This window comes from Nannospalax galili, unplaced genomic scaffold (assembly GCF_000622305.1).
Source record: "Nannospalax galili isolate Female #2095 unplaced genomic scaffold, S.galili_v1.0 scaffold1508, whole genome shotgun sequence".
Classification (NCBI taxonomy): domain Eukaryota; kingdom Metazoa; phylum Chordata; class Mammalia; order Rodentia; family Spalacidae; genus Nannospalax; species Nannospalax galili.
Genome location: NW_008358858.1, coordinates 10,748 through 24,462, shown reverse-complemented (window position 1 = coordinate 24,462; position 13,715 = coordinate 10,748). Strand labels below are relative to the sequence as shown.

The window sequence follows — 13,715 nt, the reverse complement described above, 5'->3', positions numbered from 1 at the left end:
ATTAGATACAAGCTCCCAAATACTTTTGACATTTTTGGCCTTTGGAACAGAGTATGTTGCTAAGAGGCCCAAGGGCATTTTGACTTTTAGCCAAGAAACTGGCTACATTTCTTTGGGGTCTTTTCACGCTAACTGCCTAGCCAATTCCTACCTCCTATTCTTATCACACCATCCTCTGAAGAGGTTACCCAAATTGCTGATAGGGAATCAGGATGCAGACTGCTTATTATTGTAAATTGTCAATTGTATAATTTTGTCTTTTTTAGATAATTTCACATTTTAGTTAAAGCAGACTTCCTACATGATGGCTCTAAATTTCATTGCCTACAACTTTTAGTTAAGTGCACACACACACACACACACACAAAAATTTTGTCTCAACACAAATACCATGTGAAGACAATTATCACAGACACATGTGAAAAAAAGTTCCCAGAAAGAACTCCTACGTCTTGGACTTAATTTCCTGAAAGGCTACCAACTGATCAGTGCTCCAGAGATTGTGGAGAGTCTGGAATGTTGCAGGTCCAGAGCCTAATTACCACTTACCTCAGGCTACCTTTAGCCCCTAAATAGCCATTTCTTTGTCCATCTCTGTTTCTTACCTAACATCCGTAACTAACAGATTAAAAACCTTTTGGAATGTATTAACTTAGCAGATCACTAGGTCCTAACAATCAACAAGCTAAGAATGCCATCAGATAGCATCTGAGAGCTACAGCAGAAACCCCTCCATCCTCCCACCCCTGCTTTGCTATGACCTGCCTACTGAATGTATCCACCAGTGTATCTGAAAAATGTCTTGACTTATGACTTTTCTTTGTTCTGTTACCATAAAAATGTAGTGCAACTGTTACCACACTGAAGCATGGAATCTGGGGTAACCTGAATCTGTGTTCCTGGGCCATGGTCACTCATATTTGACTCCAGAATAAACTAACTCTTATTGCCTTTGAGGTGAGAGTTATGCTTTTATGTTGACACATGTATGACAGAACTATGTGAGATTTCAATACCGAAGTCACATATATGGCATAATTACATAAAATTTGAAACAACACAAAAAAACAATTATCATAGATACATATGACATAATTACATCATGACTAGGCACACCCAAAACACAATAATCAATATATTTGATTATAAAGGTCTCCTTTACATAGACACAGCTGAAGTCATGAAGAAGGCAGTGGTTTGACTTCAGAAGAGAGTACTATGTAGTATTATTTTATTAAAATTAGACATAAGCCGGGCGTGGTGGTGCATGCCTTCCATCTCATCACTTGGGAGGCAGAGGCAGGGGGATCTCTGTGAGTTCAAGGTCAGCCTGGTCTACAAAGCAAGCTCCAGGTCAGCTGGGGCTACAGGGAGACCCTGTCTCAAAAAGACCAAAAAAAAAAAAAAAAATTTAGACATAAAAGATGAGGTAATAAATTAATATAACCTGTGTACACAATGGGGTTTTGTAGGATCCCATCAAGAATCCAAGAAAACCAAAACAAAAGATAAATTACAAGGGGATTAGGATATATGATGAAATGCCTGCAGTCCAGGGAATTCCCGGGTTATCATGATCCCCTAGAGTTCAGTAATAGTGGGAAATTCCTGGGTGTCACCATTTTGAATTAGGCCATGTGGTTGGATTAAGATGGTGGCAAGGTCACATGGGTCACCACCATTTTGAAAATGTTACTGTTCAAGATGGCAACCAAGCCATGTGGCTGTCCCCATATTGATGATATCATCAACCAATTTGGAGACCAGATCACATGGTTGCCTCCCTCTTGTTGAGGCCACCAGCCATGATGGAGACCAAGCCACATGGCTACCTTAGTGAGCTCAGCTTCGTGATAAAATGAGCCCATCCCACTGGGCATGGTGGTGCACACCTTTGATCTCAGCACTCGGGAGGCAGAGGCAAGTGGATCTCTGTGAGTTTGAGGCCAGCCTGGTCTACATAATAGCAAGTTCTAGACCAGCTGTAGCTACAGGGAGAGCTTGTCTCAAAAAGACCAAAAAAAAAAAAAGAGAGAGAGAGCCCATCCCCACCAGGATACAACTCCCATGGGGTCACATGTCCCACAGATTAAATGTGGACAGCAACCTTTTTTACTTTTAGAATGCACACAGTTAGGGCTGGGTATGGTGCCACAAACCTTTAATCCCAGCACTTGGGAGGCAGAGGCAGGTGGATCTCTGAATTTGAGGCCAGCCTGATCTACAAATGAGTTCCAGGTCAGCTGGGGCTGCAGGGAGACCCTGTCTCAAAAAGACCAAAAATAAAAAAAAATTTAAAAATAAAAAGAAAGCACACAGTTAGGTCATACTGATATAGCAGGAGGAAGTATCCTCAGACATGTAGGCCCAAAATAGGAAAGCAAACGTAGGTATTCATGGTCTCAAAACAAGAAAGGGAGTCCATGTCTCTTACCACCCATCTCAACTATGACTTCAAAAGGATGCCCTCTGGATCTTGTCCTTCCTAGATAAGGCTGAGGCTGGAAAGAAACCCCTGAAGGAAGCAGAAGAAATGGGGAGCCGTGTCCAGCACACGCTGTTGGCTCTTGCTCTGAGAATAAATATCCAATCAGAACATGGCATGTGACTCTCCAAATTCACTGAAATATAAAATGCTTACATCTAATTAGAAAAGTAGGTGCCTTGAAACTACATGGTCTAAACACTGCTTGGTGCCCATTGGGGCCTGAGGTCCAAATTACAGGCCCCTTGGACTATTCTCTTTTCCCTCATCCATGAACAGAACCCATAGAGAGAACCATGGTGAAGAAAAAACCAAAAGCCTGAAAAAAGCCCGGGAAAGAAATGACTTTTAAAATCTTTTTTTTTTCTTTCTTTTGTCAGAGAAGCAAGTGGTTTGTAGTTTCAAATGCCCCTAGACAAGACAGCAATATAAACAAAGGAGTTCACTTGCTTAGCAGCAAATTCAGCACACCTGCAGAAAATTTCCATATGGCCAACAAATAAATAAGTTATTAGAATTTTGGAGTCCCTTAGAGGTCACCAAGATTATATGGGGAGAAAGAGCATCTCCTAAAGGGTTCTCTGTCTCATTTATAAAAGAATTTAAGAACGAGCCCAAACAGAAGCTTTAGGACAAAAGCCATGAGGCATTGCGGGTCTAGAGCCTGCTTGGACATCAGACACATGGCAGACTGGCAGTCACATGGCAGGGAGAGAAAAGCTTTAGAGAAAAGTAAAAAAGTACAAGATGCTAGGACACCCCAAAGTGTTAAAGAAAGCACCTTTAGAAAAGGGATGTGAAGAAGAAAAGGAGAGAAATTATGCTTCTCTGAAGAATTAAGAAAAGCACTCAGATTTACAAAGACCTACATGTCTGCAGCCAGATAGATCCATAACCAGAGCATGGGGGTGGGGGTGGGGTGTTGTCGGACCATTTTGCCTATGCAGGGAACCAATAATTGGTTAGAGGAAGGAGGAGAGATAGCCTTGAATAAAGTATGGAAGAAAAGGAGATCTGAAATTAGGTTGACGCCAAGATGAAGAACACACAGGGAAAACTTCTCACCCTAGCCCCAAGAATTGGCAACTGTAGACAGAAGTCCTACCAAGAATATGAAAACAAGAACAAGATAATGGGAAACAACAGTATCAGCCAGGGATCAGAAAGCATTTGTGTTGGGTGGAGAATAGAGAAAGGGAGAAAGATCTTAGGACAAGGGCCCAGTGGGGAGCGGTCAGAGCCCCCAGAGTCACCTTAATCCTTAGACTGACAAGAGAATAAGGTAGAGTGCCTTCCTGGACAAGGAAGGGAGAGAGGAGGCTAAGGGCCCAGTGGGCAGCCGGCAGAACTTCTGAGCCACCTTGATCCTCTACACCAGTGAGAATTTGTGAGAGAGTTCCTTCCAAACCCAGGATGAGGAAGGGGAGGGTGAGATCTTCCCAGAGAAGTGGCAACTGTGGGAGGTGTCCCTGTCACAATGTTGTTTCCAAGGGAGAAAAGGGCCCAAGTAGCTTGTCAAGGCATCCCAAGGACAAGTGAGGGGCAGGGGAAAATGTTTGGCTGACCAGTACAACTTGAAACAGAGTCAAACACCTCCAGAGAAAAGGGGAGACCCCCCCCCCACCAGGCAGGAAGGTAGAGGAAGGAGGGAGAGTGAGAGACAGAGAGGAGAGGGGCAAGGAAGAAGGCAGAGAAGTAGATTGGCAGCTCTGAGAAGGGAACACTTACCTGAACTATGTCAGAATATGAGCAGGACAAGGGAAAGTAGTCAAGAAGATGGACTCATAATCTCGGGACAGATGTGGTGAGTGGTAGGAGTCAGCAGAGGCAAGATGGTCCAGGTCACAGGAGTGTCCAGTCAGCAGTTTGGTTCAGTTAAAGAAGGAACCAGGTCATAGGAGACCCAGATGTTCCTCCTGGGCTTTAGCACCATATGAACGAAAGGGGGCAACAAGACCACCAACCTGGGTCACTCTGTGGGGAACAGCAGTTTATTGGGGAACAAACCACTGGACTGCCTCCCAGGATCACCGAGATCAGCAACCAGCAGGGAAAGTCAGACATCTTTTATAGGCAGTTAGGTGCTTGGGTAACTTTCCATGAGGTATGCTGGGTGGTTTACCTTGGGATTGGTTGGGCTCCCAATAAGCAGAGAACTTTCCTGGGCTAAGCTCGGACTCGCCATTTTAGAATGTTGGGAGCCACACCATCATTTTGTGAGTCTACTGGTAACCTAACAATGACAGTCACTCAGCCTGTAGGACCCTGAGACCCTCCTCAGAGCCCCCACTAATTGCCTTCATAGTTTACTGCTTTAAACATGCCCTGACCCTCCTCCCCCCACTGCTCCCTCCTCCTCCCCTCTAAGAAACTATAGATTAGGCAAGCCCGGACACAAAACTGCCCTATAAGGAGACTCCTGACCCCACAGGTGACAGTAAGCACATTCCACAACCCTGAGAACAGCACCCACCAATGGAAAGCCTCCAGATCTCTACTCTATATGTCCAATCAGTTCAAAATTATATTGGCACGCGTGGGCTCCTTAAACCAACCAAAAATGTAACTTCAGAATCCCCCTCCTCCCTTTATCTAAAACTTATTAGAGCCCCTTCTTCCCCCACCCGGGGCTCTCAGCATGGTTCTGTTATATCGGTGCTGTCTGAGAGTCCGAGCTTAAGCCCGAATAAACTATAAACCTTTCTTAAGCCCGAATAAACCATAAACCCTTGCTTTTGCATTTTGGTGTGTTGGGCCTTCGGTGGTCTTTTTGGGGTCCAGTGGACGAGGTATAACATTTGGGGGCTCTCCCAGGATTCCCCCCAGAGACCCCCGAGAGGAACCAACCCCAAAAGTTTATGATCAACCGGCCAGGTAAGTTTTTGTAAAATTGTGTGTGCCTGTCTTCTCTACACTTATACTTTGGTCACGACCATCTGATCTCAGTTTTTCTTGTCGCTGGAACGTTAGTGAAGAGACCTGGAGGAACTGGGAAACGTCTTCATCCTCGTCGGGGTGGGTATTCCTCACCGGACACCCCACCAGGACAATAGTCCGTCTGAAACCTCAGAGGACCACGCAACCCTGTTGGGACACGTGCGTCCTATCCGTACAGTCTTTGGCATAATCGAGCGGGGAATTCGCACAGCCGAGAGCCCAGACCATCTGAAAGCCGCGGCAGCTTATTTTGGGCCCTCTGTCTGTCTGTGTCATTCTTGTGTCTCATGCTTTTTGCTCTAATTTCTTTGTTGATGAAACGGACGGGACTGACAAGCACTATGGGCAATGCCCCGTCTTCTCCCCTGGACCTTACGCTAGTCCACTGGGGGAACGTCGAGGCGATCACTCATAACAATAGCGTAGATATAAAAAAGAAAAAATGGACAACCTTGTGTTCAGTAGATTGGCCCTCCTTAAATGTTGGGTGGCTACCTGAAGGGACTTTTAATCTAAATTTGATTTCCAGGGTAGAGGAATACGTCTTTCACCCTCGGACAGGACACCAGGACCAGATCCCATACATCGTGACCTGGTGGGGCCTCGTCGAAGGACCTGAGGGCACCCCTGCCTGGGTCAAGTCTTTCCTGCCTCCAACTAACCAGACTGCCCCACCTCTGCAGGTTTTCTCCCTGAAGCAAAAGGTGGAGGAGAAACCCATTCTCCAGGGAGGCGCGGAGGAGAACGACATCTTTCCCCCGCCCTACTCCTCCCAAACGAGCATTCCACAAGCGGCGCAGGGGGTGCAGGCCACGCAGGGAGTGCAGGCTGCACCCCCTGACCCTGAGGCACCACCACCGCTTCTGGGAGGACCTGTGCAGGCCACACGGAGCCGGAGGGGGGCAACTCTACAGCCTGACACTGTTGTCCTCCCCCTTCGGCCAGCCAGGCCTCCAGATGGAGAGGGCAATCAGCCCTTTCATTATTGGCCTTTGCCACCAGTGACCTTTACCATTGGTGCTCACAGAATGTGCCTTTCTCTGAAAACCCAAGGGATTTGATTAACCTATTAGAAACTGTTCTTTTCACTCACCAGCCCACCTGGGACGACTGCCATCAGCCTCTAAGTGTCCTGTTCACCACTGAGGAGTGAAACAGGATCTTCGAGGCAGCACGGAAATTGGTTCCAGGCACCACCGGAGATCCTACTACCGATCCAGGCATCATTAATGCCAGTTTTCCCTGTAGCCGTCCCAACTGGGATTACAACACGGCAGAAGGTAAGGAGAGGCTCCTGGTCTATGGCCAGACTCTGTTAGCGGGTCTCAAGGCAGCAGCTAGAAAACCCGCCAATATGTCTAAGGTCTATGATGTCAGGCAGGGGCCCGAAGAGAGCCCGGCTGCATACTTAGAGAGGTTACAAGACGCCTTCTGGCGGTACACTCCATATGACCCAGAAGCAGAGGAATCGGCTCAAACTGTGATGTTTGCTTTCGTTAACCAGGCAGCCTCCGACATCAAGAAAAAGCTACAGTCTCTAGATAGGAGACTAGGAGAAAAGAAGAGGAATCAGCTCAAACTGTGATGTTTGCTTTCGTTAACCAGGCAGCCCCTGACATCAAGAGAAATTTACAGTCTTTAGATAGACTAGGAGAAAAGAACCTTAGGGACTTAATAGCAGTGCCAGAAAAGGTTTATAATAGAAGGGAGACAGCAGAACAGAGAGAGGAAAGAAAAGAAAAAAGACAGGAAGCAAGCCTGACCAAGGTCCTGGAGAGACAACAGGCCTGCCACAAAAAGGACCTCAGAGAGATATTATTGGCAACAAAGCCCCAGTATGGAAGGAGCTCATCGGTGGGATCCAGACCACAAAATAAGGTAGGGAAAAACCAGTCTGTGAACTGCGTGGAGGAAGGGCACTGGGTGAAGGACTGCCCCAAGAAGAATAAGCAATCAGCTAAGGTATTATCAGCTCGAATTGGGGATGAAGACAGTGACTAGGGGAGATGGGGCTCAGGCCCCCTCCCTGAGCCCAGGGTAACCCTAAAAATAGAGGGGAAACCAATTGAGTTTATGGTAGACACTGGTGCACAGAATTCGGTTCTGTTGGAGCCAAGAGGGCCAGTGTCCTCCAAAACTACATGGGTACAGGGGGCCACTGGAACAAAACCTTACTCTTGGACTACCCAAAGAACAGTGGATCTAGGAAAAGGTCGGGTATCCCACTCGTTTCTAGTAATCCCAGAATGCCCCTACCCACTTATGGGCAGAGACTTATTGTCAAAAATGAGAGCACAAATCTACTTCACAGCTAAAGGAGCCACCCTGCTTCATGATGGGGCACTGATTCAGGTCCTAGTCACCAATGACCTAACCGAGGAATATAGACTACATCAAGAGCCGATTCAACCCAATCCTGAGATAGCCGAGTGGCTCCAAAGATTTCCCCAAGCTTGGGCAGAAACAGAGGGTATGGGACTGGTGGGACACAGGCCCCCCATATATGTTGAACTCAAAGTGGGAGTAGACCCTGTTAAAGTGTGCCAGTATTCTATGCCCGTAGAGGCAAAGTGTGGAATTACTCCACACATTAGAAGGTTGGTGGAGCTAGGAATACTGAGACCAATCCAGTCGGCCTGGAACACCCCACTCCTGCCTGTCAAAAAGCCCCAAACCGGGGACTATAGACCAGTACAAGATTTAAGAGAGGTGAATAAAAGAGTCATTGACATTCACCCCACTGTCCCCAATTCTTATACGTTGCTCAGTACCTTGCCACCAGATCGGCCATGGTATACAGTTCTGGATCTCAAAGATGCCTTTTTCAGCCTGCCACTAGCACCCAGTAGTCAGCCCTACTTCGCCTTCGAAGGGCATGATCCGGAGGCAGGAATCAATGGCCAGCTGACTTGGACGCGATTGCCTCAAGGATTTAAGAACTCTCCAACTATATTTGATGAGGCTTTACATGAAGATCTGGGTGAGTACAGAGCCCAACACCCCAACATAAGTCTGTTACAATATGTAGATGACTTATTGGTTACGGCGCCAGACCAGAAGTCCTGCCTAAAGGGTACTGAGGGCTTACTCCACATACTTGGAGAATTAGGATACTGGGCCTCAGCAAAAAAAGCTCAGATATGTCTACAAGAAGTGACCTATCTAGGATACATCCTTAAGGAAGGGCAGCGGTGGTTGACTAAGGCCCACAAGGAAACTGTGCTAAAGATACCCGTACCAACCTCCAAAAAGCAGGTGAGGGAGTTCCTGGTTTTTGGGTTCTGTCGCCTCTGGATTTTAGGGTTTGCTGAAATTGCAAAACCCCTATATGAGGCCACCAAAGAAGGACAGGACTTCAGCTGGACACAAGAAAGACAAGAGGCATTTGAAACCCTAAAACGCAAGCTCTTAGAGGCCCCTGCCTTGGGACTACCAGATGTAAGCAAACCTTTCTGTCTATATGTGGATGAACATAGAGGTATTGCATAGAGGTAGGCCCCTGGAAGAGACCTATTGCCTGCTTATCAAAAAAACTAGACCCTGTAGCAGCTGGGTGGCCCCCTTGCCTGCGAATTATAGCTGCAGTCACCCTGCTGGTTAAGGATGCTAACAAATTAACTTTGGGACAGGACCTGCTTGTGGCGACTCCTCATGCCCTCAAGGGAGTGCTCAAGCAACCCCCGGATCACTGGCTGAGCAATGCCCATCTGACTCATTATCAGGCTCTGCTCTTAAGCCCACCCAGGATCACCTTCCAGGTACCAACAGCCTTAAACCCAGCCACGCTGTTGCCAGACCCAGATCTTGGAGACCCACTTCATGACTGTACTGAGATTCTGGCACAAGTGCACTGCATCCGGCCAGACTTGAAGGATGTCCCCTTACCTGACGCCAAAGAAACCTGGTATACGGACGGAAGCAGCTTCATCAGAAATGGTAAGCTGGGGGAGCAGTCACAACTACCTCGAGCGTCATTTGGGCTGAGCCTCTGCCAACAGGTACTTCGGCCCAAAAAGCTGAGTTGATTGCACTTAGTAAAGCCCTAGAAATGGGCAAGGGAAAAAGACTCAATGTCTACACAGACAGTAGATACGCATTTGCCGCTGCCCACATTCATGGGGCCATCTATCAAGAGAGAGGTCTCCTCACTGCGGAGGGAAAAACTATTAAAAATAAACAAGAAATCTTAGACCTCCTGCAAGCTCTCTGGGGCCCAACAAAACTAGCCATAATCCACTGCCCTGGCCACCAAAGAGGAAACAGCGCCATCCAGAGGGGAAACAATTTGGCCAACAAGACAGATAAAGAAATAGCCTTGACCTCCTCAATTCTACCCACTCTGGTTGACCCTGGAGCAAGGGAATTTCCTAAAACTCCCCATTATAGCCCCAAGGACCTAGCTTGAATACACACTCTCCCTATGACTCAGTGCCTGGAGGGCTGGTGGAGGACAGTGGATGAAAAAGTTATCTTACCTCAAAATTTGGGTGTAAAGTTGCTAAAAAAAAAATACATCAAGCATCACACATGGGCACCCAGAGGATGCAAGACTTACTAAGAAGGGCCAAAGTTAAAATTCAGGAAGGAAACCAAGCTATTGAAAAAATCATCAGGCATTGTCATGCCTGCCAGTTAACCAACTCAGCTCTGTCCCATTCTAACCCTGGATCCAGAAGCAGAGGGACATGACCAGGTACGTATTGGGAAATTGATTTCACTGAAATCAAACAAGGAAAATTTGGATATAAATATTTACTAGTGTTCATAGACACCTTCTCTGGATGGACTGAAGTCTACCCGACCAAACATGAAACTGCACACATGGTAGCCAAGAAGTAATCGAAGAAATCCTACCCAGGTATGGCTTTCCAACTATGATAGGATCAGATAATGGGCCAGCCTTTGTCTCTCAGGTTCAAGCCCGGTGACTGGGTCTTCATCCACAGACACCAACGGAAAAACCTTGAGCCGCGATGGAAGGGCCCCTTCATGATTCTCTTAACTACCTCCACCGCACTCAAAGTGGACAGCATCGCAGCTTGGGTACACCACTCCCACGTAAAACCAGCCGACCCTCTTGCAATCCCAGAAAGTTACAAGGGTGACACCTGGACAGCATCCCCACATCCTTCGAATCCGTTCAAGCTTTGCGTTTGATGGGATCCTTCCTGCTGACCTGTCTATTACTGATATCGAACTGCTTGTTGTCTAGTGGCAGCCTTCCTACAAGTAACAAATCCTCATATGCCTGTGCAGGTTACTTGGATAATCACCAATCTAGAAACTGGGAATCCCGTGTTAATATCAGATCTTTGTACCCTGGCAGATGGGGCATGGGATTATGGTGTGGCAACTGTCAGTAGGGATACAGAGCATTCTTCAGTGGGATTTAATTGTAAATTTAAGTCAGGAGTCCGATTTCTCAGACAAAAGAAATTTTACATCTGTCCAGGACCCCAATATAAGCTTAGTTGCGGGAGACCTGATCAGTATTACTGTCCACGTTGGGGATGTGAGACCACTGGCTATGCTTCTTGGTTAGGTTTTGCCCATGGAGATTACATCACTGTTATACATAACACCATGAACCCCCCCATGTGAGCTGGCTTGTGGATCTAAGCCCCGCTTCTGCAATCCCCTGCTCATTAGATTCACTGATAAAGGAAAACAGTTTACTGGTTGGGATGGTGTCAATATCTGGGGCTTACGATTATACCTCCAGAGAGCTTCAGGTGACCCTGGAATCTTATTCACCATCACGAGGCAACAAGCGCCCCTTGCCACAGCAATAGGACCTAATCCCATTCTTGTCCCAAGACTTATTATGGATGCAAAAACAAACAAACCCTTGATTTCACCTCCTCCCATTTTCAGCCCGTATCCTGCCACCGTGGGAAGATCCACTAAACAGTCTCTTACACCCTTTTCTCCAATCCACCATTACCAGCAGTCCTTAGATTTTATTGAGATCATAAATCAGGCCTATAACCTTTTCAATGCAACTAACCCTAAACTAGCTAAATCTTGCTGGCTTTGCTATACTGTGACTCCTCCTTACTTAGAGGGGATTGCCACCTCTGGCCCCTACAAAATTTCTCATAATTCTTCTAATTGTAAATGGGGTTCTATACCAAAAATTACCTTGGAATACATTTCTGGGTCGGGACTGTGCATTGGTACAGTCCCGAAGCAGTACTCCTCCCTCTGTAATCAGACCAAGATTCTTTTTGCATTCATCAATACCTTTGTTATCCCACCTCCTAACACTTGGTGGGCTTGCTCTTTGGGACTAACACCTTGTGTCTCTGGGAGTGTCCTTAATACAGGAGGCTTTTGTGTCCTTACCCTTCTTTTTCCTTGTCTGGTTTACCATTCAGATCAGGAGGTCCTGCTGTCATACCTATCCTCGCTCTCTCCCTCCTTGCGTTTTAAGAGAACTCCTGCAATTGTAGCCTTAACCCTTGCGACTTTAATCAGCACCGGTGTGGCTGCGGGGGTAGGCACAGGAATTACTGCATTGATACAGGGGTGAGATCAATATAACGCTTTACACACTAGTTTAGACCTTGACCTTCAGAGAATAGAAGAGTCCATAACTAAGCTTCAAGACTCTGTTGGCTCTCTAGCAGAAATAGCTTTACAAAATTGCAGAGGGTTGGACCTCCTGTTCCTGCAGCAAGGGGGGTTACGTGTTGCCCTAAAAGAAGAATGCTATTTTTATAGAGACCACTCAGGGCTGATAAAAGATAACATGGCCAAAATAAGAGAAGGGTTGGAGCAAAGAAAATTAGAACAGGAGGCCCTTCTGTATAAAAAGGCGGAACTGAAATAAACCGAGGGTGCAGTCACTACTGTCAGCCCTCCCAAGTATATTTTCTGTCTCTTATTTTTCCTTTCAATCCTCACTCCCCCTTTCAGGTACTGTCCGTCTTGGCTGTCTGGCCCCGGCACACCTCAAGAACAAACATGTAGCTATTTCATTCCTTGGCCTGTCCTCTAAGGTCCCCAGTCTTTCCTGGCCCTGGCATAGCTGGTTCTTCCCTGCTCCCTCTGTGATGTCTACCTTGGCCTTGTGCTCTCTTTCTTAATCCTACTCTGCACTGGTTTGGGCTTTGCTCTCACCATTGATACCCTCTTTCTCCCTGCTCAGCAGCCAAATCCATCTCATCCTGCCCCCTAGTGTAGGACCCTGAGACCCTCCTCAGAGCCCCCACTAATTGCCTTCATAGCTTACTGCTTTAGACATGCCCTGACCCTCCCCCCCTTGCTGCTCCCTCCTCCTCCCCTCTAAGAAACTATAGATTAGGCAAGCCCGGACACAAAACTGCCCTATAAGGAGACTCCTGACCCCACAGGTGACAGTCAGCACATTCCACAACCCTGAGAACAGCACCCACCAAAGGAAAACTTCCAGATCTGTACTCTATATATCCAATCAGTTCAAAATTATGTTGGCACGCATGGGCTCCTTAAACCAACCAAAAATGTAACTTCAGAATCCCCCTCCTCCCTTTGTCTAAAACTTATAAAAGACTACACTCTCCCTTACTCCAGGCTCTCAGCACGGATCCGCTGCATTGGTGAGGTCTGAGAGCCTGAGCTTAAGCCCAAATAAACCATAAACCCTTGCTTTTGCATTTTGGTGTGTTGGGTCCTCGGTGGTCTTTTCGGGGTCCAGTGGATGAGGTATAACAAGCCTTTTCCAGTGGTCTCAATTTTGCTGCAATTTCAGCACCCACTGTCCTGACAAACCTCCTATCACCACTAAATCTGTCCATCTATCCTGTGTCTGGCCATCCCAGTCCATGAGGGCATTTTTAGGATCTTTTCAGCCCTCTGTGGAAGATTTCAACTTCACAGAGGGACTGTTACTAAGCTGGACAGGAAGGAAGTTTGCATCTCTGTCCCAGAATAGGACTGCATTGCTGGTGACCCTTTGCCCTCTCCTCAAGGCATCCCAATGGGCTGACGCTGAAAATAGATTCTGTCCTCTTGGTTCAGCCCCACCTCCCTCGGGAAAGAAGACCAAGGAGGTAGCAACATTATCAGGGCTTGACTGTCTTTCAGGAATTACCAGATGAGGGGAAGAGGATAATGTGTCATTTCCTTCAGCAAACAGTCTGGGCATCTGTGCATTTCCTCTTGAGCTCTTTAGGAGAATCCTATACAGTGAGAGTGAAGGACAAATCACCCCAGCTTCTGCTTCTGCTGTCACAGGTCCTGGGGGGCCTCCCCCAAAGTCTTTCAATTTCAACCCCCCTACCCCCAGTTAAGAATTTTATTGGGGGGGTGT

The 13,715-nt window shown here is 47.0% G+C and overlaps 1 protein-coding gene across 1 annotated transcript; it reads left to right on the top strand.

Annotated features, from left to right (window-relative positions):
- Nucleotides 1–7,495: 7,495 nt before the first annotated feature.
- Nucleotides 7,496–11,918, top strand: LOC115068295 (the record flags this gene model as incomplete). Its single annotated transcript, XM_029558270.1, has 3 exons — nucleotides 7,496–8,495; nucleotides 9,218–9,358; nucleotides 11,800–11,918. Coding segments are annotated over exons 1-3 (1,260 nt in total), but the record flags the coding sequence as incomplete, so codon positions are not given.
- Between the last annotated feature and the right edge of the window lie 1,797 nt (nucleotides 11,919–13,715).